Raw genomic sequence first — 27632 nt, forward strand, 5'->3', positions numbered from 1 at the left:
CCATTTAAACACAGTGACTCCCTGTTCCTGAAATGCCTTTTAAACACACAGGGTCCCCGTTCACCACACTTTCTTTAAATGCACTGGCAGCCCATTATAACATTGCCACTGAACACACTGGCTCCCAGATATCCACACATCTTTATCACACTGGCTTCCTGTTTCCGACACTCCTTTTAATCACCCAGGCTTCCTGTTTCCCAAACTCCTTTGAGGCACTCTGACTCCCTGTAAACACACTGGCTCTCTGTTTTCCTCTCTACCTTTAAACACACAGGGTCCCCAAATTCTACACTACATTTAAACACTGGGTCCCTGTTCACCACAATCCCTTTATCACACTGACTCTGTTTCCCACATTCCCTTTAAATTTATGGGTCAGACAGACAGACATACTTTATTGATCCCGAGGGGAAATTGGGTTTCGTTACAGCCGCACCAATCAAGAATAGTGTAGGAATATAGCAATATAAAACCATAAATAATTAAATAATAATAAGTTAATCATGCTAAGTGGAAATAAGTCCAGGACCAACCTATTGGCTCAGGGTGTCTGACACTCTGAGGGAAGAGTTGTAAAGTTTGATGGCCACAATTAGGAATGACTTTCTATGACACTCAGTGTTATATCTCGGTGGAATGAGTCTCTGGCTGAACGTACTCCTGTGCCTAACCAGTACATTATGAAGTGGATGGGAGTCATTGTCCAAGATGGCATGCAACTTGGACAGCATCCTCTTTTCAGACACCACCGTCAGAGAGTCCATTTCCACACCCACAACATCACTGGCCTTACGAATGAGTTTGTTGATTCTGTTGGTGTCTGCTACCCTCAGCCTGCTGCCCCAGCACACAACAGCAAACATGATAGCACTGGCCACCACAGCCTCGTAGAACATCCTCAGCATCGTCCGGCAGATGTTAAAGGACCTCAGTCTCCTCAGGAAATAGAGATGGCTTTGACCCTTCTTGTAGACAGCCAGAGTCTCGGTACTCTCTGTATACCCATGACTGTGTCATCACCCACAGCTCCAATCTGTTAATTAAATTTGCTGATGACACTATACTGATTGGCCTAATCTCAGCCTACGGAGAAGAATTCATCACCCTCACACAGTGGTGTCAAGAAAACATCCTCTCCCTGAATGTCACGAAAACAAAAGAGCTAGTTGTGGACTACAGGAGGAACGGATCTGGAGTTGACAAGGTGAGCAGCTTTAAGTTCCTCGGCATACCCATCACTGAGGATCTTAGGTAGTCTGTACGTACCGGCTGCGTGGTGAAAAAAACACAACAGCACCTCTTTCACCACAGACGATTAAAGAAGTTTGGCATGAGTCCCCAAATCCTAAAGGCTTCCTACAGGAATACAATTGAGAGCATCCTGACTGGATGCATCACTGCCTGGTATGGGAACCTTACTTCCCTCAATCTGCAGAGAGTGTTGCGGACAGCCCAGCGCATCTGTGGATGTGAACTTCCCACTATTCAGGACATTTACAGTGACAGATGTGTACAAATGGCCCAAAGTATCATTGGGGACCAGAGTCACCCCAACCACAAACTGTTCCAGCTGCTACCATCCGGGAAACGGTACCGCAGCATTATAAGCAGGACCAACAGGCTCCGGGACAGCTTTTTCCACCAGGCCATCAGACTGATTAACTCATGCTGATACAACTGTATTTCTATGTTATATTGACTGCCTTGTGCACACTTAGACAGAGACGTAAAGATTTTTACTCATGTATATGAAGGATGTAAGTCATAAAGTGAATTCAATTCATTTCAATTCAATCCTTTCAAACACACAAGCTCTCTGTTTCCCACACTCCCTTTAAGCACACTGACACCCTGTTCCTGACACTCCCTTGAAACACATTGGTTCCCTCTTTCTCACAGTTTTAAACACACTAGAACCTTGTTTCCCTGACATCCTTTAAACACATTGATACCCTGATCCCACACTGGCTCCACGTTTGCACCTCTCGCTTTAAACACTGTGGTGAACTACGTGTACCTGTCTGGACACCCCCCCCCCCCCCCACCGCTGACTGCTCCTGTGGCTCCTCCCACAGACCCCGGTATAAAGGCAATTGGGGCCTGAGCCCTGCTCAGTCTCCAGGATGTAGCATGGTGGTCAATTGCTGCTTGTTCTTTCTTCCAGTCAATAAAGCCTATATCTCGCCTCACGTCTCAGAGAGTTATTGATGGTGCATCAAACACACAGACTCCCTGTTTCCCACATTCCTTATCAACACACTGGCTCCACAATCCCCACATGCCTTTTATCACACTAGCTCACTGTTCCCTACAACCCCTTTGAAAACATCAGCTTCCTGTTCCCCATACTCCCTTTATCACACTGGCTCACTGTTCTCCACATTCCCTTTAAATACACTCACTCCTTGTGGCCGACGTTCCCTTTATCACACTGGCTCTTGGTTCCCCGCAATCCCTTTATCACACCCCTTTTAAACACACGGGCACCCAGAACCCCACAATCCCTTTAAACACACTGGCTCCCCGTTACCCACAATCTCTTTTAAACATTCTGGCTCCCGGTTGTCCACTCTGTTAAGCACACTTGATTTGTGTTTGCATCTTTCACTTTAAACACACAGTGGCTCTGTTTTCTACAAGCACTTTAAACACACTGGCTTCTGGTTCCCCACAATCCCTTTATCACACTGGCTCCCAGTTCCCCACAACCCCTTTAAACACACTGGCTCTCTGTTACCCACACTCTCTGTAAATACACTGGCTCAGTTTCCTACATTCCCTAAATAGACTGACTCCCTGTTTCCCACACTCATTTTAAATGCAGCGGCTCTGTTTCACACACTCCATTTGAACACACTGGTCCCGTTTCCTACACTCCCTTTAAACACACTGGATCCTTGTTCCCCTCACACCCTTTAAACACACTGGGTCCCTGTTTACCACACTTTTGAACACATTGGTTCCTTTTCTCCTCACTCCCTTTAAACGCACTGGCTCCCCATTTCCCCCACTCCCTTTAAACACACTGGCTCCCTGTTTCCCACACTCATTCTAAACACAACAGAGCCCAATTTCCTATGCTTTTAAACTCAGTTGGGCTGTTTCACCCAGAGCCTTTAAATTTGCTATGGCCCCACTCCCTTTAGACTCACTCTCTTCGCGTGGTCCCATTTCCTGTGAGCTCCATTGGGACTCCATTTCCCAACCTCACTCTGTTGTCTCAGAAATGTATTATGCTGCTGTTTAATTGTGAAAAGGTGAATTAGAAGTGTGTATAACTGCAAGTTGTTGCATTACTTGGTTCAGCAGCCAAGACCACATTCACCAAAGTCCGAAACACACTGGATTATCCTGGTTTTACTGAAGTTTCCTTGTCTACGGTAAAGGGATGGAATTTTTCTCCAGTAGAGCAGCCATTCTAAGATGGGAACTGTCACACTGTTTACATACAGATTTGTTAAAAGCCTTGGCATTATTTTACTAACGACTCACAACAGGAAAAGTAAGGTTTGAAAATCTTATTTTGTGTTGGAGGCTTTCACCAGTTACTGCTCCCCAGGAGTCTCCATTTCTCCCTGGGTCTGAATAACATGGAACAAGGTGACATTGAAGAGCACTTGATGGCCATTATTCCATGCGTACAGTGTGCGGTCTCTGGCATTGTAATCCAGCATAGAGATGTGGAAGTACTGATTGTGGAAGGGGATGTCGATGTACTCATAGCTGGAGGTCTTGGTGGAGTATGCGTAGTAGACCTTCGCACCCGTCACGTGGGAGTTGGTGACGTACAGGGTTCCGCAGATCATGAACGCCTCTCCGGCACTCCTCTTGGGGTAACCTGTGTTCCAGGTCCGACGCACATCCAGTGTCTGTGTGTCCAGCTGGCTGATGACAATGTTTCCTGCATTCTGGTTGGTCGCGTAGACAGCCCAGATCCCACCCTCGTCAGCCATGAGATCGATGTCAGAGAAGCCGCCCCAGGTGTAGGGATACATGTTATTGAAGCCAGCATACTCTAGGCTGCGTTGCGCCTGTACTGAACTCGTCTGGAAGTTGTACCTGATGAGCGTGTTGCTCTGATACTTGTTATAGTAGAGAGAGCCATTATAGACAAGGTGATTGGTGCCAGCCCAGGGGTAGGGCAGACGGTACTGCCTATAATCCTCCCCACTGACAAAGCCCGCCATGGACTGATATTCCAGCACTACCTTGCTGCTTGTGTATCCATCCATGTACCACACCTGGGAGAGGAACGGTACAGTGAGAACTACAGGCACCAGGGAGGAACACCCCTCCTCTTCCCCTCCCACTCATCCATGTACCACACCTGGGAGAGGAACGGTACAGTGAGAACTACAGGCACTGGGGAGGAACACCCCTCCTCTTCCCCTCCCACTCATCCATGTACCACACCTGGGAGAGGAACGGTACAGTGAGAACTACAGGTACTGGGGAGGAACACCCCTCCTCTTCCCCTCCCACTCATCCATGTACCACACCTGGGAGAGGAACGGTACAGTGAGAACTACAGGCACTGGGGAGGAACACCCCTCCTCTTCCCCTCCCACTCATCCATGTACCACACCTGGGAGAGGAACGGTACAGTGAGAACTACAGGTACTGGGGAGGAACACCCCTCCTCTTCCCCTCCCACTCATCCATGTACCACACCTGGGAGAGGAACGGTACAGTGAGAACTACAGGCACCGGGGAGGAACACCCCTCCTCTCCTTCCCACAAACTCCCTTCCCCTCCACCTCCCCCTCCCCCCTTTTACCTTCCCCTCCTTCCCCTGCCCCTGCCTTCACCCACCACATTGACCCTACGTCGTTAACCTTGTCATCTCTCTGTGCTGCCAGAGGGTCAGTCATCCATGCTCCAAACCTGGTTCCAGATGTCTTCACTGTGATCGGCAGACTAATTTTCATCAACTTGCCACAGGCTGTAAGAGTAATTGACAAAGCCTTTCATCATTCTCTCTCTCCACACCCAGACCTCTCTTGATACCCACTGCTTTCTCAAGCTGTAGGTTCTCTCCCTGCAACCACATGGGTTTCTCAAGAACATAAGATCATGGGCACAGAAGAGGCCATTTGGCCCCTCAGTGCTGTCCCACCATTCAATGTGACCATTGCAGGTCTGCACCAGGACCTATCTCCCCTGCTGAAATGTTGGAGGCCCGTCGGTATGTGAGGGAGTAAGTAGGAGGAAAAGTGAGATGGAAAAGTGACTTGAAGGTCTGAAGAAATGTTTGAGGCCGATCGGTTGGTGCGTCAGAGAGCGACTGGCCAGGTGTTAGGGAAGAAAAGGCAACCTGTTTTGCTGTTATTGTCTTGTTTGTTTTGTTGTATTGTTGTTTGTGTTGTCCTGCTCAACGTTGTTGCCATGTGATATTGGTGCTGGAAATGTGTGGTGACACTTCAGTGCTCCTTTGTTAACCCAAGTGACACATTTCACTGTATTTTTCCATGTGCATTCATCATCAGGGAGCCCGTGTTGATGTGCAGAGTTCACAGCTCCCTGAAAGCGGCTATGCAGATTGACAGGGCTGTTAAGGAGGCACATGGCATGCCTGCCATTATTAGTTGAGACATTGAGTCCAAAAGTCAGGAAATTATATAAAATTCTCATTTGGCTGCATCTCGAGTATTACATAAAATTCTGGATGCCCCACTATAGGAAGGATGTCGTGGCCTTGGAGAGAGTGCAGAAGAGTTCAACAGGGTGCTATCTGGATCAGAGGCATGTGCTATATTGACAAGGCAGACAAACTTGGCTTGTTTTCTTTGGAGTGAAAGAAGCTGAAAGATCTGATAGAGGTTTATAAGGTTATAAGACCACGAGAAATAGGAGCAGAATTAAACCATTCAGCCCAGCGAGCCTGCTCCGCCATTCTATCATGGCTGATATCAGATCCCATTCAACCCCATACACCTACATCCTTGCTATATCCTTTGATGCCCTGACCAATCAGGAAACAATCAACTTCTACTTTAAATATACACACAGACAGCCTCCACGGCTGCCTACCACAAATTTACTACTCTCTGGCTAAAAAAAACCCTTCTTACCTCTGTTTTAAAGGGTCGTCCCTCAATTTTGAGGCTGTGCCCTCTAGTTCTGGATACCCCCATCACAGGAAACATCCTCTCCACGTCCACCCTATCCAGTCCTTTCACCATTCAGTAGGTTTCAATGACATCCCCATGCAGTCTTCTAAATTCCAATGAGCACAAGCCCAAAGCTACCAAAGGCTCTTCGTATGATAACCCTTTCATTCCTGGAATCATCCTCGTGCACCTCCTCTAGACCCTCTCTAATGACAACACATCTTTTCTGAGATATGGGGCCCAAAACAGTTGACAATATTCCAAGTGCAGCCTGATTAGTGTCTTATAAAGGCTCAGCATGATCCCCTTGCTTTTATATTCTATTCTCCTTGAAATAAATGCCAACATTGGATTTGCCTTCTTTACCACAGACTCAACCTGTAAATAAATCTTCCAGAAGTCTTGCATGAGGACTCCTAAGTTCCTCTGCACCTCTGATGTTTGAAACCTCTCCCCATTTAGATAACAGTCCACATGATTGTTCCTTTTACCAAAATATGTTTTCGAACATTTCGCAACAGTTCATTCCATCTACCACTTTTTTGCCCATTCTTCCAATTTGTCAAAGTCCTCCTGCAATTGCATTGTTTCTTCAGCACTGCCTACCCCTCCACCTATCTTTATATCATCTGCAAACTTTGCCACAAAGCCATCAATTCCATTATCTAAATCATTGGCAAATAATGTGAAAAGCAGTGGTCCCAATACTGACCCCTGAGGAACACCATTGGTCACGGGCAGCCAAGCAGAAGAGGCCCCTTTTATTCCCATTCACTTCCTCCTGCCTGTCAGCCATTCTGCTACCCATGCCAGTATCTTTCCAGTAATACCAAAGGATTTTATCTTGTTAAACAGCTTCATGTGTGGCACCTTATCAAATGCCTTTTGAAAATCCAAGTAAATGACATCCATTTCCTCTCCTTTGTCTACTCTGCTTGTTACATCATTACTTCCTTGAAGAACTCTAACAGATTTGTCAGGAAAGATTTCCCTTAAAAGAAACCATACTGAAATTGACTTATTTTATCATTAGTCTCCAAGTATCTTGAAACCTTATCCTTAATAATGGACTCCAACATTTTCCCAACCACTGAGGTTAGGCTAACTGGCCTATGATTTCCTTTCTTTTGTCCTTCTGCCTTCTTAAAGAGTGGAGTGACATTTGCTATCTTCCAGTCCTCTGGAAGCATGCCAGAATGAAGTAATTCTTGAAAGATCATGACCAGTGCATCTGTTAACTCTTTAGCAACTACTCACAGGACTCTGAGATGTAGGCCATTTGGTCTAGGTGACTTATCCACCTCAAGACCTTTGAGTTTGCCTAGCACTTTTTCCTTTGTAATAGCAATGGCAATCACTCCTGCTCCCTGACCCTCACGGACCTCTGGCACATAGCTAGTGTCTTCCACAGTGAAGAAAAATACAATGTTCTCATTAAGTTCATCTGGCATTTCTTTGTCCCCCGTTACTACCTCATCATCATAATTTTCCAGTGGTCCAATATCAACTCTTACTCTTTATACAACTGAAAAAACTTTTGGTATCCTGCTTCGTATTATTGACTAGTCTATTCTCATATTTCACCTTTTCCTTTCTTATAACTTTTTTAGTTGTCTTTTGTTGGATTTTAAAAGCTTCCTAATCATCCAATTTCCCATTCACTTTTGCTACTTTATATGCCCTTTCCTTGGTTTTTATGCTGTCCTTAACTTCTCTTTTCAGCCACAGTTGTCTACATCTACTACTTGAGAATTTCTTCCTCTGTGGGACATATCCATCTTACGCCTTCTGAAATATTCCCAGAATCTTCAGCCATCTCTGCTCCACCATCAACTCCACCAGTGTCCTCCTCCAATCCACCTGGACAAGCTCCTCTCTCATGCCCCTGTAATTTCCTTCATTCCATTGTGATAATGATACATGTGTTATGCTTCATGGAAATGGAAATGGAAATGGTAGATCAACTGAATGTATTTTGCATTGGTCTTCATTGTGGAAGACACTAGCTGTATGCTGGAAGTTCAAAATCCTCATGGAAGTGAGTGAAGTTGCCATTACTAGGGAAAAGGTGCTTGTGAAACATAGTGGGTGTGGTGTTTGTCAGAGTAGTCTGATGCAGAGTAGTAAGGCTTTGGCTCAACAAGGATTCATTGAGAACAGGCGGAGGCAAGTTAAGTAGGTAAATTCATTCCTTATTTCTTATTTAAATCTTGAGAGTACAGGGAGTATGGCTACAGAGCCAGTGTTCTGTGCAGGGTGTCAGATGAGGGATGTCCAGGAGACTATCAGCCTTCCCGTTGGCCAATTTGCACCAGGTGCATCGAGATGCAGCTCCTTAGAGTCTATGTTAGTGAACTGGAGCTGCAGCTCGATGACCTTCGGCTTGTTAGGGAAAGTGAAGTAGTGATAGACAGGAGCTACAGGGAGGTAGTCACCCCAAGGCAACATGAGACCAATAAATGGGCATCAGGAGAGGGAAGGGAGAACATTAGACGTTGGGAGCACTCATATGCCATGCTCCTCAACAATAAGTACTCCATTTTGAGTATTGTTGAGGGGGACAACCTACCTGTGGGATGTAACAGTGACCATGCCTCTGGCATTGAGTCTGCCCCTGTGGCTCAAAGTGTAGGGAACTGAAGAGTATGGCCGCAGTAATAGGGGACTGTATAGTCAGGGGGATAGATAAGTGATTCTGTGGAAATGAAAAGGAAACCCGGATGGTAGTTTGCCTCCCAAGTACCAGGGTCCAAGATATTTCTGGACTCGTCCACAATATCCTGAAAAGAGAGGGTGAGTAGCCAGAAATCATGGTACACATTGGTACTAATGACATAAGTAGAAAAAGGGAGGAGGTCCTGAAAAAAGAATATAGGGTTAGAAAGGAAGCTGAGAAGCAAGACCTCAAGGGTAGTAATGTCGAAATTGCTGGCTGTGCTACACTACTGTGAAGATAGGAATAGAATAAGGTGACAGATAAATGCATGGCTGGAGGACTGGAGCAGGAAGTAAGGATTCAGATAAGTGAGACCTTTTCTGGGTCAGGTGGGACTAGAACAAAAGGGATGGGTTGGACTTGGATCTGAGGGTAACCAATATTCTTGCAGGCAGGTTTACTAGAGCTGTTGGGAGTGGTTTAATCTAATATGGCAGGGGGATGGGCAGCATGATAGTGCTGAGCAGGTGATGTAATATGTAATATGAATGTAATGAAGGACAAGTCAGTGATGGGGTACAAATGCAGACAGAGCAAAGAGTTAAACTGTACCACAGAGGCAAAATTCAAAAGTGCGAAGAATGTAGGACTGAAGGTGCTGTATTCAAATGCATGTAGCATTCGGAATAAGGTGGACAAACTCATGGTGCAATTACAGGTTGGTCAGTATGACATTGTGGACATCACTGAGTTGTAGCTGAAAGAAGTTCATAGTTGGGAAATCAACATCAAAGGATATACTTTGTATCAAAAGTTCAGGCAGGAAGGCATAGGTGGTGGTGTGGCTCTGTTGGTAAGAGATGGAATTACATCTTTAGAAAGAGGAGACATAGGGTCAGAGAATGTTGAATCTTTATGGGTGGAGTTAAGAAATTGTAAGGGTAAAAAAAAGTTATGGGAATCATATATAAGCTTCCAAATAGTAGCCAAGATGTGGGATTAAGATTGTAAAGGGAGCTGGAAGGGGCACATAATAGGGGTAATGACACACTTGTAATGGGGAACTTCAATATGCAAGGAGACTGGGAACATTAAGTTGTTGTTGGATTGCAAGAGCCTACAAGATGGCTTTTTAGAGCAGCTTGTGCTTGAGCCTACTCGGGGAAAGGCTATTTTAGATTGGGTGTTGTGTAATAACCCAGATCATATTAGGGAGCTTAATGTAAAGGAGGTAGTGATCATAATATGATTGAATTCATACTGCAGTTTGAGAGTGAGAAACATAAGTCACATGAATCAGTATTACAATGGAATGAAGGGAATTACAGAGGCATGAGCTTGCGTAGGTTGACTTCTGGATGATTCTGGCGTGGATGACGGCACAGCAGAGATGGCTGAAATTTCTGGAAATAGTTCACAAAGCACAGGAAAGATATGTCCCACAGAGGAAGAAGTTCTCAAATGGCAGGATGAGGCAACCATGGCTGACAAAGGAAGTTGAGGACTGCATAAAAGCCAAGGAAAGGGCATATAAGGTAACAAAAGTGAGTGGGAAGTTGGATGATTGGGAAGATTTTAAAATCCAACAAAAGGTAACAAAAAAAGCTATAAGAAGGGAAACAATGAAATATGAGGACAGACTAGCCAATAATATAAAGCAGGAGACCAAAGGTTTTTTCAGTTATATCAAGAGTCAAAAGGTGAGAGTTGATATTCGACCACTGAAAGATGATGCTGCCCAAGTAGCAATGGTGGACAAAGAAATAACAGATGACCTTTATGAGAACCTTGCATTTTTTTTCACTGTGGAAGACACTAGCAGTGTGTCAGAGGTCCGTGACTGTCAAGGAACAGGAGTAAGTGCCATTGTTATTACAAAGAAAAATGTGCTAGGCAAACTCAAAGGTCTTAAGGTGGATAAGTCACCTGAACCAGAAGGACTACATTCCAGAGTGCTGAGAGAGGTTGCTGAGGTGATAATGGATGCATTGATCATGGTCTTTCAGGAATCACTTGATTCTAGCATGGTCCTAGAGGACTGGAAGATTGCAAATGTCACACCACTCTTTAAGAAGGGAGGAAGACAAAAGAATGGAAATTATAAGCCAGTTAGATTTATCTCAGTGGTTGGGAAAGTGTAGGAGTCTATTGTTAAGATGAGGTTTCAGGGTACTTGGAGACTAATGATAAAGTAAGTCAAAATTAGCATGGTTTCTGTGAAGGAAAATCTTGCCTGACAAATCTGTCAGAGTTCTTCAAGGAAGTAACAAGCAGTGCGGACAAAGGAGAGACAGTGGATGTCGTTTACTTGGATTTTCAGAAGGCATTTGATAAGGTGCCACACATGAGGCTGCTTAGCAAGATGAAATCCCATGGCATTACAGGAAAGATACTGGCATGGATAGCGGAATGGCTGACAGGCAGGAGGCAGCGAATGGTTGGCTGTCGTTGACTAGTGGTATTCCTCGGGGTCAGTACTGGGACTGCTGCTTTTCACATTGTTTGTCAGTGATTTAGATAATGGAATTGATGACTTTGTGGCAAAGTTTGCGGATGATACAAAGATAGTTGGAGGGGTAAGTGGTGCTGAGGAAGCAATGCGATTGCAGCAGGACGTAGATAAATTGGAAGAATGGGAAAAAAGGTGGGAGATGAAATGCACTGTTGGAAAATGTATGGCAATGAATTTTGGTAAAAGGAACAATAGTACTGACTATTATCTAAATGGGGAGAAGGTTCAAACATCAGAGTTGCAAAGTGACTTAGGAGTCCTCATGCAAGACTCCCAGAAGTTTAATTCATAGGTATTGTATGTGGTAAAGAAGACATAGAAAAAGAAGGTAAAAAAAGACATAGGTAAAGAAGAAATACAATGTTGGCATTTATTTTGATGGGAATAGAATATAAAAGCAAGGAGATAATGATGAGCCTTTATAAGACACTAATTAGGCTGCACTTGGAATATTGTCGACAGTTTTGGGCTCCATATCTCAGAAAGGACATGCTTCATGTAGAGAGTCCGGAGGAGGTTCATGAGGATGATTTCGGAATTTCAGAAATGAAGGGGTTAACATATGAGCATTTGGCAGCTTTGGGCCTGTACTCAATGGAATTTAGCAGAATGCGGGTGGTGGGGGGGTGGGTGGAATATCTCATTGAAGCCTACCGAATGTTGAAAGGACTAGGTAGGTTGGATGTGAAAAGGATATTTCCTGTGGTGGAGGTATCCAGAACTAGAGGGCACAACCTTAAAATTGAGGGGCAACCTTTTGGAATAGAGGTAACGAGAAATTTTTTTAGCCAGAGTGCAGTAAATCTGTGGAATGGTCTGTCACAGACTGTGATGGAGTCCAAGTCTATGCATATATTTAAGGGGGAAGTTGATTATTTCTTGCTCAGTCGAGGCATCAAAGGATATAGTGAGAAGGCAGGTGTATTGAGTGGGAACCAGGATCAGCTATGATGGAATGGCGGAGCAGGTGCAATGGGCTGAATGGCCTAATTCTGCTCCTATGTCTTCTGGAAACAGAAAGGTCTGAAGGTAGATAAGTCACCTGAACCAGATGGTGTACACCACAGTGTTATGGAAGAGGTGGCTAAAGAGATTGTGGAAGCATTAGTAATGATTTTCCAAGAACCACTAGATTTTGGCATGGTTCTGAAGGAATGGAAAATTGCAAATGTCACTGCACTGTTCAAGAAGGAAGAGAGGAAGAAGAAGGGAAATTATAGGCTATTTAGACTGACCTCAGTGGCTGGGAAGATATTTTGTTTCTCTTGTAAGGATATGGTTTTGGGGTACTTGGAGGCATATGTTAAAAAGGCCATAGTCAGCATAGTTTCCTTAATGGAAAATCTTGCCTGACAAATGTGTTGGAATTTTTTTGAAGAAATAACAAGCAGGATAGACAAAGGAGAATCAGTGAATATTGTATACTTGGATTTTCAGAAAACTTTTCACAAGGTGCCATACATGAGTCTGCTTAAATAGTTTAGAACCCATGGTATTATAGGACAGATACTAGCATGGATAGAGCTTTTACTGATTGGCAGGAGGCAAAGACTGGCTATAATTGGAGCCTTTTCTGGTTGGCTACCGGTGACTAGTGGGTTGCCACAGGGGTCTGTGTTGGGGCCACTTTTTTTTACAATGTTAATGACTTCGATGACAGAATTAATAGCTTTGTGACCAAGTTTGTGGACGATATGAAGATAGGTGAAATGGCAGGTAGTTTTGAGGAAGTGGACGACTACAGAAAGATTTTAACAGATTAGGAGAATGGACAAAGAAGTAGCAGATGGAATATAGTGTCAGGAAGTGTATGGTCATGCACTTCGGTACGCAAAATATAAGGGTACATGGAGCTTAGAAAAACAGAAGGCTATGGGTAACCTGAGGTAATTTCTAAAGTAAGTACATGTTCAGCACAGCATTGTGGTTTGAAGGGCCTGTATTGTGCTGTAGGTTTTCTGTGTTCTGTGTTTCTATATAGACTATTTTCTAAATAAAGAGAAAATTCAAAAATCTGAGATGCAAAGGGATTTGGGAATTTTCATAAAGGTGGTGAGGAAGGCAAATGTGATGTTAGTATTCTTTTCGAGGGGACTAGAACATAAAAGCAAAGAATTTATGGAACACTATTGAGAGCAGTTTTGGGCCCCTTATCAAAGAAACATAGAAAACCTACAGCACAATACAGACCCTTTGGCCCACAAAGTTGTGCCGAACATGTCCCAACCTTAGAAATTACTTGGCTTACCCATAGCCCTTTATTTTACTAAGCTCCATGTACCTATCCAAAAGTCTTTTAAAAGATCCTATCGTATCTGCCTCCACCACCGTTGCTGGCAGCCCAATCCACGTACTCACCACTCTCTGCATAAAAAACTTACCCCTGACATCTCCTCTGTACCTACTCCCCAGCACCTTAAACCTGTGTACTCTTGTGGCAATCATTTCAGCCCTGGGAATAAGCCTCTGACTATCCACACGATCAATGCCTCTCATCATCTTATACACCTCTATCAGGTCACCCTTCATCCTCTATTGCTCCAAGGAGAAAAGGCTGAGTTCACTCAACTCTCAACCTATTCTCATAAGGCATGCTCCCCAATCCAGGCAACATCCTTGTAAATCTCCTCTTCGCCCTTTCTATGGTTTCCACATGCTTCCTGTAGTGAGGTGACCAGAACTGAGCACAGTACACCAAGTGGGGTCTGACCAGGGTCCTATATAGCTGCAACATATAGGACATATGTACAAAATTAAGGGAGGGAAGTTTAGGGGAGACATCAGGGGTAAGTTTTTTTACACAAGAGGGTTGTGAGTGCCTGGAATAACTTGCCAGGGGTGGTGGTGGAGGCTAAAACAATAGGGGTATTTAAGACCCTCTTGGACAGGCACATGGATGAAAGAAAAATAGAGGGTTATGGTATAGTGTGGGTTTAGTACTTTTTTTAAAAGGATTATATGGGTCGGCACAACATGGAGGGCTGAAGGGCCTGTACTGTGCTATAATGTTCTATGGTTCTATGGTTTTAACATTACCTCTTGGCTCCTAAATTCAATTCCACAATTGATGAAGGCCAATACACCGCATGCCTTCTTAATCACAGAGTCAACATGCGCAGCTGCTTGGAGCGTCCTATTGACTCGGACCCCAAGATCCCTCTGATCCTCCACAATGCCAAGAGTCTTGCCATTAATACTATATTCTGCCATCATATTTGACCTACCAAAATGAACCACTTCACACTTATCTGGGTTGAACTCCATCTGCCACTTCTTAGCCTAGTTTTGCATCCCATCAATGTCCCACTGTAACCTCTGACAGCCCTCCACACTATCCACAACACCTCCAATCTTTGTGTCATCAGCAAACTTGCTAACCCATCTCTTCACTTCCTCATCCAGGTCATTTATATAAATCACGAAGAGTGAGGGTCCCAGAACAGATCCCTTAGGAATGCCACTGGTCACGGACCTCCGTGCAGAATATGACCAGTCTATAACCACTCTTTGCCTTCTGTGGGCAAGCCAGATCTAGATCCACAAAGCAATGTCCCCTTGGATCCCATGCCTCCTTACTTTCCCAATAATCTTGGCATGGGGTACCTTATCAAATGCCTTGCTGAAATCCATATACACTACATCTACTGCTCTTCCTTCATCAATATGTTTAGTCACATCCTCAAAAAAATCAATCAGGCTCATAAGGCATGACTTGTCCTTGACAAAGCCATGCTGACTATTCCTAATCATATTATACCTCTCCAAATGTTCATAAATCCTGCCTCTCAGGATCTTCTCCATCAACTTACCAACCACTGAGGTAAGGCTCACTGGCCTATAATTTCCTGGGCTATCTTTACCTCCTTTTTTGAATAAAGAAACAACATCCACAACCCTTCAATCCTCCTGAAGCTCTCCCATCCCCATTGATGATGGAAAGATCATTGCCAGAGGCTCAGCAATCTCCTCCCTCATCTCCCACAGTAGCCTGGGGTACATCGCATCCAGTCCCAGCGACTTATCCAACTTGATGCTTTCTAAAAGGTCCAGCACATCTTCTTTCTTAATATCTACATACTCAAGCTTTTCAGTCTGCTGCAAGTCATCACTACTATCACCAATATCCTTTTTCACAGTGAATACTGAAGTATTCACTAAGTACCTCTGCTGTTTCCTCTGGTTCCATACGTACTTTCCCACTGCCACACTTGATAGGTCTTATTGTTTCATGTCTTATCCTCTTGCTCTTCACACACTTGTAGAATGCCTTGGAGTTTAACTTAATCCTGCCCACCATGGCCTTCTCATGGCCCCTTCTGGCTCTCCTAATTTCCTTTTTAAGCTCCTTCCTGTTAGCCTTATAATCTTCCGATCCTTTTGTAAGCCTTTCTTTTCTACTTGACTAGATTTATTACAGCCTTTGTACACCACGGTTCCTGTACCCTACCATAACTTCCGTCTCATTGGAATGCACCTATGCAGAACTCCACACAAATATCCCCTGAACATTTGCCACATTTCTTCTGTACTTTTCCCTGAAAACATCTGTTTCCAATTTAAGCTTCCAATTTCTTGCCTGATAGCCTCATAATTCCCCTTACTCCAATTAAACACTTTTTAAATTTGTCTGTTCCTATCTCTCTCCAATGCTATTGTAAAGGAGATAGAATTATGATCATTATCTCCAAAATGCTCTCCCACTGAGAGATCTAACACCTGACCAGGTTCATTTTCCAATAACAAATCAAGTATACCCTCTCCTCTTGAAGCCTTATCTGCATATTGTGTCAAGAAACCTTCCTGAACACTCCTAACAAACTCCACCCCATCTAAAACCCTTGCTCTAGGGAGATGCCAATTGATATTTGGGAAATTATAATCTCCCATCACAACAACTCTGTTATTATTACACCTTTCCAGGATCTGTTTCCCTACCTGCTCCTTGATATCCCTGTTACTATTGGGCGGACTATAAAAAACACCCGGTAAAGTTATTGACCCCCTTCCTGTTCTTAACCTCTACCCACAGAGACTCTGTAGATAATCCCTCCATGGCCTCCTTCAGTCTGAGCTCTTCTCTGTCACCTGCCTATCCTCCCTCTCGCACTGTTTACAAGCTTTCTCTATTTGTGAGCCAACCTCCTCTTCCCCAGTCTCTTCAGTTCGGTTCCCACCCCCCAACAATTCTCGTTTAAACTCTCCCCAGTAGCCTTAGCAAACCTCCCCGCCAGGATATTGGTCCCCCTGGGATTCAAGTGTAACTTGTCCTTTTTGTACAGGTCTCACCTGCCCCAAAAGAGGTTCCAATGATTCAGAAATCTGAATCCCCGTCCCCTGCTCCAATCCCTCAGCCACACATTTATCCTTCACCTCACTCTCTTCCTATACTCACTGTTGCGTGACACAGGCAGTAATCCTGAGATTACTACACCTTTGCTGTCTTGCTTCTCAACTTCCTACCCAACTCCCTGTAGAATTTTTTCAGGACCTCTTCACTTTTCCTACCTATGTCGTTGGTACCAATATGTACCACGACCTCTGGCTGTTCTCCTTCCCACTGCAGGATATCTTGGATGCAATCTGAAACATCCCAGACCCTGGCACCCGGGAGGCAAACTACCATCCGAGTTTCTTTCCTGCATCCACAGAATTGCCTGTCTGACCCCCTAACTATAGAGTCCCATATCACTGCTGCCTTCCTTTTCCTTTCCATACCCTTCTGAGCCATAAGGCCGGACTCTGTGCCAGAGGCATGGCCACTGTCGCTCCCCCTAGGTAGGGTGTTCCCCCCAACAGTACTCAAACAGGAGTACTTATTGTCATGGGGTACAGCCACATGGGTACTCTCTAGTACCTGACTCTTCCCCTGAAATTGCTGAAAGAGCAGTGAAAGAAGTGCATGGAGTAAAGCCCGATGTAACATATAGAGAGGCTTTAATGAAAAAGAAGCAGAATAAAGGGTGTAAAGGTACTAAGGTAGAAGGGCTAAAGTGTGTGTACTTCAATGCAAGAAGCATCAGGAACAAAGTTGATGAACTGAGAGCTTGGATACATACATGGATGTAGTGGCCATTATGGTGACTTGGCTGGCACCAGGGCAGAAATGGATACTCAATATTTCTGGATTTCAGTGCTTTAAAAGGGATAGAGAGAGGGGGGGAAAGGGGAGGAGGGGTGGCATTACTGGTCAGGGATACTATTACAGCTGCAAAAAGGGTGGATAATGTTGCAGGATCCTCTTTTGAATCAGTATGGGTAGAAGTCAGGAACAGGAAGGGAGCAGTTACTCTACTGGGGGTATTCTATATGCCCCCTGGTAGCAGCAGAGATACCGAGGAGCAGATTGCGAGGCAGATTTTGGAAAGGTGCAAAAATAACAGGGTTGTTATCATGGGTGACTTTAACTTCCCTAATATTGATTGGCACTTGTTTAGTTCCAAGGTTTAGATGGGGCAGAGTTTGTTAAGTGTGTCCAGGATGGACTCCTGTCACAGTATGTTGACAGGCCGACTAGGGGGAATGCCATACTAGAACTAGTATTAGGTAATGAACTGGGTCAGGTCACAGATCAGTCAGTGGGTGAGCATCTGGGAGACAGTATTCACCGCTCCCTGACCTTTAGCATTATCATGGAAAAGGATAGAATCAGAGAGGATGGGAACATTTTTAATTGGAGAAGGAAAAATTATAGGCTATAAGGCTAGAACTTGCGGGTGTGAATTGGGATGATGTTTTTGCAGGGAAATGTACTATGGACATGTGGTCGATGTTTAAGGATCTTTTGCAGGATGTTAGGGATAAATTTGTCCCGGTGATGAAAATAAAGAATGGTAGGATGAAGGAACGATGGGTGACAAATGAAGTGGTAAATCTAGTCAGGTGGAAGAAGGCAGCATACATGAGGTTTAGGAAGCAAGGATCAGATGGGTCTATTGAGGAATATAAGGTAGCAAGAAGGGAGCTTAAGATTGGGCTGAGAAGAGCAAGAAGGGGGCATGAGAAGGCCTTGGCGAGTAGGGTAAAGGAAAACCCCAAGGCATTCTTCAATTATGTGAAGAACAAAAGGATGACAGGAGTAAAGGTAGGACCGATTAGAGATAAAAGTGGGAAGATGTGCCTGGAGGCTGTGAAAGTGAGCGAGGTCCTCAATGAATACTTCTGTTCGGTATTCACCACTGAGAGGGAACTTGATGACGGTGAGGACAATGTGAGTGAGGTTGATGCTCTGGAGCATGTTGATATTAAGGGAGAGGAGGTGTTGGAGTTGTTAAAATACATTAGGACGGATAAGTCCCCAGGGCCTGACAAAATATTCCCCAGGCTGCTCCATGAGGTAAGGGAAGAGATTGCTGAACCTCTGGCTAAGATCTTTATGTTGTCCACAGGAATGGTACCAGAGGATTGGAGGGAGGCCAAGGTAGTAGGGATAGTCCAGGTAATTATAGACCAGTGAGCCTTACGTCTGTGGTGGGAAAGCTGTTGGAAAAGATTCTTAGAGATGAGGATAGTGCAGTGGATGTGATCTATATGGATTTTAGTAAGGCACTTGACAAGGTTCCACATGGTAAGCTTATTCAGAAAGTCAGAAGGCATGGGATCCAGGGAAGTTTGACCAGGTGGATTCAGAATTGGCTTCCCTGCAGAAGGCAGAGGGTTGTGGTGGAGGGAGTACATTCAGATTGGAGGATTGTGACTAGTGGTGTCCCACAAGGATCTGTTCTGGGACCTCTACTTTTTGTGATTTTTATTAACAACCTGGATGTGGGGTTAGAAGGGTGGGTTGGCAAGTTTGCAGATGACACAAAGGTTGGTGGTGGTGTAGATAGTGTAGAGCCCCACAGGGGGGTAATTTGAAGCTTGTTTAAACCAAGTTAATGGTCTTTTAGGCTTCCTCCAGGTGAATAGGAGTTCACTTTTTGAATAATAAGAATTATATATCACCACAGGGGGCATCAGGATTTTAGAGGTGATTAGGTGGGGCATGGCCAAAAAAAGGTTGAGAACCACTGGTGTAGAGGATTGGCGAAGATTGCAGAGAGACATTGATAGGATGCAGAAGTGGGCTGAGCAGTGGCAGATGGAGTTCAACCCGGATAAGTGTGAGGTGGTACACTTTGGAAGGACAAACTCCAAGGCAGAGTACAAAGTAAATGGCAGGATACTTGCTAGTGTGGAGGAGCAGAGGGATCTGGGGGTACATGTGCACAGATCTGTGAAGGTTGCCTCACAGGTAGATAGGGTAGTTAAGAAAGCTTATGGGGTGTTAGCTTTCATAAGCCAGGGATAGAGTTTAAGAGACACGATGTAATGAGGCAGCTCTATAAAACTCTAGTTAGGCCACACTTGGAGTACTGTGTCCAGTTCTGGTCGCCTCACTATAGGAAAGGATGTGGAAGCATTGGAAAGGGTACAGAGGAGATTTACCAGGATGCTGCCTGGTTTAGAGAGTATGGATTATGATCAGAGATTAAGGGAGCTAGGGCTTTACTCTTTGGAGAGAAGGAGGATGAGAGGAGACATGATAGAGGTGTACAAGATATTAAGAGGAATAGACAGAGTGGACAGCCAGTGCCTCTTCCCCAGGGCACCACTGCTCAGTACAAGAAGACATGGCTTTAAGGTAAGGAGAGGGAAGTTCAAGGGGGATATTAGAGCAAGGTTTTTCACTCAGAGAGAGGTTGATGCGTGGAATGCACTGCCTGAGTCAGTGGTGGAGGCAGACACAATAGTGAAGTTTAAGAGACTATTAGACAGGTATATGGAGGAATTTAAGGTGGGGGGTTATATGTGAGGCAGGGTTTGAGGGTCAGCACAACATTGTGGGCCGAAGGGCCTGTTAATGTGCTGTACTATTCTATGTTCTATGTTCCCCCTCCTGACTGTGACCCACTTGTCTGTCTCCAGTGGCCTCGGTGTGACTACCTGCATCTAACTACTTTCTATCACCTTCTCGTTCTCCCTGACCAGGCGAAGGGCATCGACCTACATCTCCAGTTCCCTAACGCGGTCCCTCAGGAGCTGCAGCTTGACACACTGAGTGCAGATAAGGCCATCTGGAAGGCTGGGAGACTCCAGGACCTCCCACATCTGACACCAAGCTCAGAAAACTGGCCTCACACACGTACTACTTCCTTTGTGCAATTAACACAGTTAAACCTACCTCGCCTCATCTCAAGAAAGGATGTGCTTACATTGGAGATGGTTCACAGGAGGTTCGTGAAAATGATTCCAGGTTTGAAAGGCTTGTCGCATGAGGAGTGTTTGATGGCTCTGGGCCTCTACTCACTGGAATTCAGAAGAAAGTAGGGTGACCTCACTGAAACCTATCGAATGTTGAAAAGCATCAATGGAGTGGATGTGGAGACAATGTTTCCTTTGGTGGAAGAGTCTCAGACCAGAGGACACAGCCTCAGAATACAGGGGTGTCCTTTTAGAATGGAGAAGAGAAGGAATTGCTTTAGCCAGAGAGTGGTGAATCTGCAATTCATTGCCACAGGCAGCTTTGGAGGCCAAGTCATTGAGCATATTTAAAGCAGAGGTTGATATATTTTTGATTAATCGGGGCATGAAAGGATACAGGGAGAAGGCAGGAGATTGGGATTGAGAGGGGAAATAGATAGCCATGATGAAATGGTAGAGCAGACTTGATGGGCCGAATGATCTAATTCTGCTCCTATATCTTATGGTCTTGTGGTCAAATTGAATGTAGCATCCATTTCAAGAGGATTTGAATATAAGAACAAGGATGTAATGTTGAGGTTTCATTAGGCATGGGTCAGACCATACTTGGAGTACTGTGAGCAGTTTTGGGCCCTTTATCTATGGAAGTATATGTTCCCATTGGAGAGGTTGCAGAGGAGGTTCACGAGAATGATTATGGGAATGCAAGGGTTAACATACAAGTTATTTTTGATGGCTCTGGGTGTGTACTCGCTGGGGTTTAATGACTGAGGGGGGAATCACATTGAAACCTATTGGATATTGAAAGGTCTAGATAGAGTGATTGTGGAAATGATGTTTTTGATGCTGACGTAGCCTCAGAAGAGAGAAGAGGATACATTTCTTCAGCCTTAGGATGGTGAATCTCTGGATTTCTTTGCCACTGACAGATGTTCAGGTCAAGTCATTAGGTATATTTAAAGTAGAGATTGATAGGTTCTTCATTAATCAGGGGTTCAAAGGTTCTGGGGAGAAGGTAGGAGAATGGAGTTGAGTGGGTTGATAAATTAGCCATGACAGAAGGGTAGAGAAAACTTGATAGGTGATGGGCCAAATGGCCTAATTCTGCTCCTAGGTCTTATGTCCTTCTGATCTAACAAAATGGGATCATGAAGAGTCAGTGTACAAGGGATTGTGTCTCTACTAAGACACTCTATGATTCTGTGACTATGCAATCCTCAGTTTACTGTGATGGTACTTGGCTAGGTCCCTTCACCAATGAGCACAGGTTTCAACAGAGAAAGGTGAACTCACAGAGTTTCTTCACACAGTCTTGGAGTCTGGCCTCCAGGTTCAACACCCTGTGCTGAAGTTCTTCATAGTCGTAAGCCCCGATTTCCTCCTGGATTCCTGTCAAAACTGCTGACAGGTTCTTCACCTCCTCTTTGAACTGTAGGATGAGCTTGCTGTCTGTTTTGTATTGTTCCAGCACAGGAATTAATGGCAGCATCTCCTTCATCTTCTCCTTCAGCTCCTGAGAAAGGTCACAATCAGCCACTCGGATTTACACAGAACATGGAACATTGATCAGCAACAGGCTCTTTGGCCTGATGTCAGTGATATTGAATTTAATTCTGATTCTGATTCTACTCCTAGCTTGCTGCCAGTTTAAGCTAATCTCATTTGCTTGCACATGGTCTATATCCCTGTATTCCCCACCTGTCCACGTGTTTGCCTAAATCCCTCATAAACAACAATATTGTCTCAGGGAGCCTTTTGAAAACTGCAAGTCTCATCAGGAATGAGCTTTTTTTGAGTCAAATAAAAAGAAAGGACATTTAAGTAGAATGGACATTGTTGAAGCAGTTACAGTGTGATTGTGCTAGTGTTAGACTGATCTGGCTTTGGCTCAATAGACTTAGGTGAGAACAAGCTTGGGTAAGCACAGGTGGAGGTTCCAAGAAAGTTTCTAGTAAGTTTATTTTTTTCTGGTACTACCTAGCTAGTGTTCAGAGGTACTGGTATGTTATTTGTGCGAGATGTGGAAAGTTTGGGAGAACTCCAATCTCCCAGATAATCACATCTGTACCGGGTGCACTAAGCTGCAGTTCCTTAGAGAATGTGTTAAGGAACTGGAGCTGCAGTTGGATGACCTTACGAAAGAATGAGGAGGTGATAGATAGGAGCTATAGGGAGGTAGTCACTCCTAAATTGCAGGAGGCAGGTACCTGGGTGACTGTCATGGCAGCTAGGGCAGAGTACCCCTGTAGCCATTTCCCTCTATAATAGGTCTACCATTTTGGTTTCTGCTGTGGGGAACATCCTACCTGGGAGAACAGCAGCAAGTAGGCCTGTGGCTCAGAAGGGAAGGGGATAGAAGAGGAGAGCAGTAATAATAGGGGATTAGATATCTAGGGGAGCAGCCTGGAAAATCTGTGGACGTGATAAAAACGCCTGGATGGTATGTTGCCTTCTTGGTGCCAGGGTCAAGGGTGACTCAGATCAGGTCCACAGCATTCTAAAGAGGGAGGGTGAACAGCCAGAAGTCATGGTCCATATTAGCAGCAACAACATAGGTAGGAAATGAGAGGAGGTTCTGAAGCGGAAAAAATAGGGAGTTCGGTTGAAAGCTGAAAAGCAGGACTTCCAGGCTAGTAATCTCTAGATTGTTTCCTGTGCTACGCGCCAGTGAGAGTAAGAACAGGATGATTTGGCAGATAAATGGATGGCTGTAGAATTGGTGTAGGGGACAGGGTTCATATTTCTGGATCATTGGGATCTCTTCCATGGAAGATATGATCTGTACTAAAAGGGATGGGTTACACCTGAACCCAAGGGGACTAATATCCTTGTGGGCAGGTTTGCTAGAGTTGTTGAGGAGGGTTTAAACTAATTTGGCAAAGGGATAGGAACTGGAGTGATAGGCTCAGTCCACTGAGATCGGCCCCATGGTTTGTTCATCCTGCAGCATGTGGGAAATCAGGGATACTTCCAGTGTCCCTGATGACTATGTGTGCAGGAAATGTGTCCAGCTGCAGCTTCTGGCAGACCGCATTGAGCGTCTGGAGCTGCGATTGGATTCATACTGGAGCATCCGCGATGCTGAGAAAGTCGTGAATAGCACGTTCAGTGAGTTGGCCACACCGCAGGTAAAGGCTACACAGGCAGAAAGGGAATGGGTGGCCACTAGACAGCGTAGCAGTAGGCAGGTTGTGAAAGGAAAATCATGCCTGACGAATGTTATAGAATTTTTTGAGGATGTAACTAGTAGAGTGGATAGGGGAGAGCCAGTGGATGTGGTATATTTGGATTTTCAAAAGGCGTTTGACAAGGTCCCACACAGGAGATAAGTGTGCAAACTTAAAGCACATGGTATTACATAGAAACATAAAAAATAGGTGCAGGAGTAGGCCATTCGGCCCTTTGAGCCTGCACCGCCATTCAGTATGATCATGGCTGATCATCCAACTCAGAACCCTGTTCCTGCTTTCTCTCCATACCCCCTGATCCCTTTAGCCACAAGAGCCATATCTAACTTCCTCTTAACTTCCCCCCTCAATCTTCTAAATTCCAGTGAGTATAAGCCTAGTCGATCCAGTCTTTCTTCATATGAAAGTCCTGCCATCCCAGGAATCAATCTGGTGAACCTTCTCTGTACTCCCTCTATGGCAAGAATGTCTTTCCTCAGATTAGGGGACCAAAACTGCACACAATATTCTAGGTGCGGTCTCACCAAGGCCTTGTACAACTGCAGTAGAACCTCCCTGCTCCTGTACTCAAATCCTTTTGCTATGAATGCCAACATACCATTTGCCTTTTTCACCACCTGCTGTACCTGCATGCCCACCTTCAATGACTGGTGTACAATGACATCCAGGTCTCGTTGCACCTCCCCTTTTCCTAATCGGCCACCGTTCAGATAATAATCTGTTTCCTGTTCTTGCAACCAAAGTGGATAGCCTCACATTTATCCACATTAAATTGCATCTGCCATGAATTTGCCCACTCACCTAACCTATCCAAGTCACCCTGCATCCTCTTAGCATCCTCTTCACAGCTAACACCACCGCCCAGCTTCATGTCATCCGCAAACATGGAGATGCTGCATTTAATTCCCTCGTCTAAATCTTTAATATATATTGTAAACAACTGGGGTCCCAGCACTGAGCCTTGCGGTACCCCACTAGTCACTGCCTGCCATTCTGAAAAGGTCCTGTATACTCCCACTCTTTGCTTCCTGTCTGCCAACCAATTCTCTATCCACATCAATACCATACCCCCAATACCGTGTGCTTTAAGTTTAGACACTAATCTCCTGTGTGGGACCTTGTCAAAAGCCTTTTGAAAATCTAAATATACCACATCCATTGGCTCTCCCCTATCCACTCTACTAGGTACATCTTCAAAAAATTTAATAAGATTCGTCAGACATGATTTTCCTTTCACAAATCCATGCTGACTTTGTCCGATGATTTCAGCTCTTTCCAAATGTGCTGTTATCACATCTTTGATAACCGACTCTAGCATTTTCCCCACCACCGATGTCAGACTAACCAGTCTATAATTCCCCGGTTTCTCTCTTCCTCCTTTTTTAAAAAGTGGGATTACATTAGCCACCCTCCAATCCTCAGGAACTAATCCAGAATCTAAGGATTTTTGAAAAATTATCACTAATGCATCCACTATTTCTTGGGCTACTTCCTTAAGCACGCTGGGATGCAGACCATCTGGCCCTGGGGATTTATCTGCCTTTAATCCCTTCAATTTACCTAACACCACTTCCCTACTAACATGTATTTCCCTCAGTTCCTCCATCTCACTAGACCCTCGGTCCCTTACTATTTCCGGAAGATTATTTATGTCCTCCTTAGTGAAGACAGAACCGAAGTAGTTATTCAATTGGACTGCCATGTCTTTGTTCCCTATGATCAATTCACCTGTTTCTGACTGTAAAGGACCTACATTTGTCTTGACCAATCTTTTTCTTTTCACATATCTATAAAAGCTTTTACAGTCAGTTTTTATGTTTCCTGCCAGCTTTCTCTCATAATCTTTTTTCCCTTTCCTAATTAAGCCTTTTGTCCTCCTCTGCTGGACTCTGAATTTCTCCCAGTCCTCAGGTGTGCCGCTTTTTCAGGCTAATTTATATGTTTATTCTTTGGACTTGATACTATCCCTAATTTTTCTTGTCAGCCACGGGTGCACTACCTTCCCTGGTTTATTCTTTTGCCAAACTGGGATGAACAATTGTTGTAGTTCATCCATGCGATCTTTAAATGCTTGCCATTGCATATCCACCGTCAACCCTTTAAGTATCATTTGCCAGTCTATCTTAGCTAATTCATTATTGGGGGTATGGTATTGATGTGGATAGAGAATTGGTTGGCAGACAGGAAGCAAAGAGTGGGAATAAATGGGTCCTTTTCAGAATGGCAGGCAGTGACTAGTGGGGTACTGCAAGGCTTAGTGCTGGGACCCCAGTTGTTTACAATATATATTAATGATTTAGACGAGGGAATTAAATGCAGCATCTCCAAGTTTGCGGATGACACGAAGCTGGGCGGCAGTGTTAGCTGTGAGGAGGATGCTAAGAGGATGCAGGGTGACTTGGAAAGGTTAGGTGAGTTGGCAAATTCATGACAGATGCAATTTAATGTGGATAAATGTGAGGTTATCCACTTTGGAGGCAAGAACAGGAAAACAGGTCATTATCTGAATAGTGGCCGTTTAGGAAAAGGGGAGGTGCAATGAAACCTGGGTGTCATTGTACACCAGTTATTGAAAGTGGGCATGCAGGTACAGCAGGCGGTGAAAAAGGCGAATTATATGTTGGCATTCATAGCAAGAGGATTCGAGTAGAAGAGTAGGGAGGTTCTACTGCAGTTGTACAAGGCCTTGGTGAGACCACACCTAGAATATTGTGTGCAGTTTTGATCCCCTAATCTGAGGAAAGACATTCTTGCCATAGAGGGAGTACAAAGAAGGTTCACCAGATTGATTCCTGGGATGGCAGGACTTTCATATGAAGAAAGACTGGATTGACTAGGCTTATACTCACTGGAATTAAGAAGATTGAGGGGGGATCTTATTGAAATGTATAAAATTCTAAAGGGATTGGACAGGCTAGATGCAGGAAGATTGTTTCCGATGTTGGGGAAGTCCAGAACGAGGGGTCACAGTTTAAGGATAAAGGGGAAGCCTTTTAGGACTGAGATGAGGAGAAACTTCTTCACACAGAGAGTGGTGAATCTGTGGAATTCTCTGCCACAGGAAACAGTTGAGGCCAGTTCATTGGCTATATTTAAGAGGGAGTTAGATATGGCCCTTGTGGCTAAAGGGATCGGGGGTACGGAGAGAAAGCAGGTATAGGGTTCTGAGTTGGATGATCAGCCATGAACATACTGAATGGCGGTGCAGGCTCGAAGGGCTGAATGGCCTACTCCTGCACCTATTTTCTATGTTTCTACACCAACAGTATGCCAGAAATATGAGAGTATCAGGAGGCAGAAGTGAGTGTAGTTGTTAATCCTAAGGAGAGGTGCTTGGGAAGCTGAAAGGTCAGAAGGTACATAAGTCCCATGGACCAAGTGGATGGCACACCAGGAGTTTGAAAGAAGAAGCTGAAGAAATTGTGGAGGCATTGGTAATGATTTTTCAAGAATCACTAGATTCTGGCATGGTTCCAGAGGACTAGTAATTGTAAATGTCACCCACCCCACTTTTCATGAAGGGAGGGAAGCAGAACAAAGGAAATTATAGGCCAGTTAGCCTGACTTCAGTGGTTGGAAAAATGTGGGAGTCTATAAGAGCCCATGGTATTACAGGAAAGATGGATAGAGCAATGGCTGATTGGTGCAAGACAAAGAGTGGGAATAAAGGAGGCCTTTTCGGATTGGCTGTTCGTAACTAGTGGTGTTTTACAAGGTTTGGTGTTGGGACCACTTCTTTACATATTATTTGTCAATGACTTGGATGATGGAATTGATAGCTTTATGGCCAAGTTTGCGGATGATATGAAGACAGGTGGAGGGTCAAGTAGTGTTGAGGAAGCAGGGAGTCTGCAGAAGGAATTGGGAAGATTAGGAGAATGGGCAAATAAGTGTCAGATGGAATATAGTGTAGGGAAGTGTATGGTCATACACTTTCCTTGGAGGAAAAATGGCATAGACTATTTTCTAATTGAAGAAAAAAT

General features: G+C 44.5%; 1 protein-coding gene across 2 annotated transcripts in view; it reads right to left on the reverse strand.

The window, feature by feature from the left end:
* Positions 1–2087: 2087 nt before the first annotated feature.
* olfm3a (olfactomedin 3a) overlaps positions 2088–27632 on the reverse strand; it is a 68427-nt gene continuing 42882 nt past the window's right edge. For both annotated transcript variants that reach the window (XM_073062462.1, XM_073062461.1), the window contains 3 exons: positions 21755–21974; positions 4839–4945; positions 2088–4244 (listed from right to left, as the gene is read on the reverse strand). In XM_073062462.1, the coding sequence (XP_072918563.1) occupies positions 3549–4244; positions 4839–4945; positions 21755–21974 (1023 nt within the window). In that variant the 3' untranslated portion in view covers positions 2088–3548. The remainder of the gene's footprint in view (positions 4245–4838; positions 4946–21754; positions 21975–27632) is intronic.

Source organism: Hemitrygon akajei, chromosome 12 (assembly GCF_048418815.1).
Source record: "Hemitrygon akajei chromosome 12, sHemAka1.3, whole genome shotgun sequence".
Classification (NCBI taxonomy): domain Eukaryota; kingdom Metazoa; phylum Chordata; class Chondrichthyes; order Myliobatiformes; family Dasyatidae; genus Hemitrygon; species Hemitrygon akajei.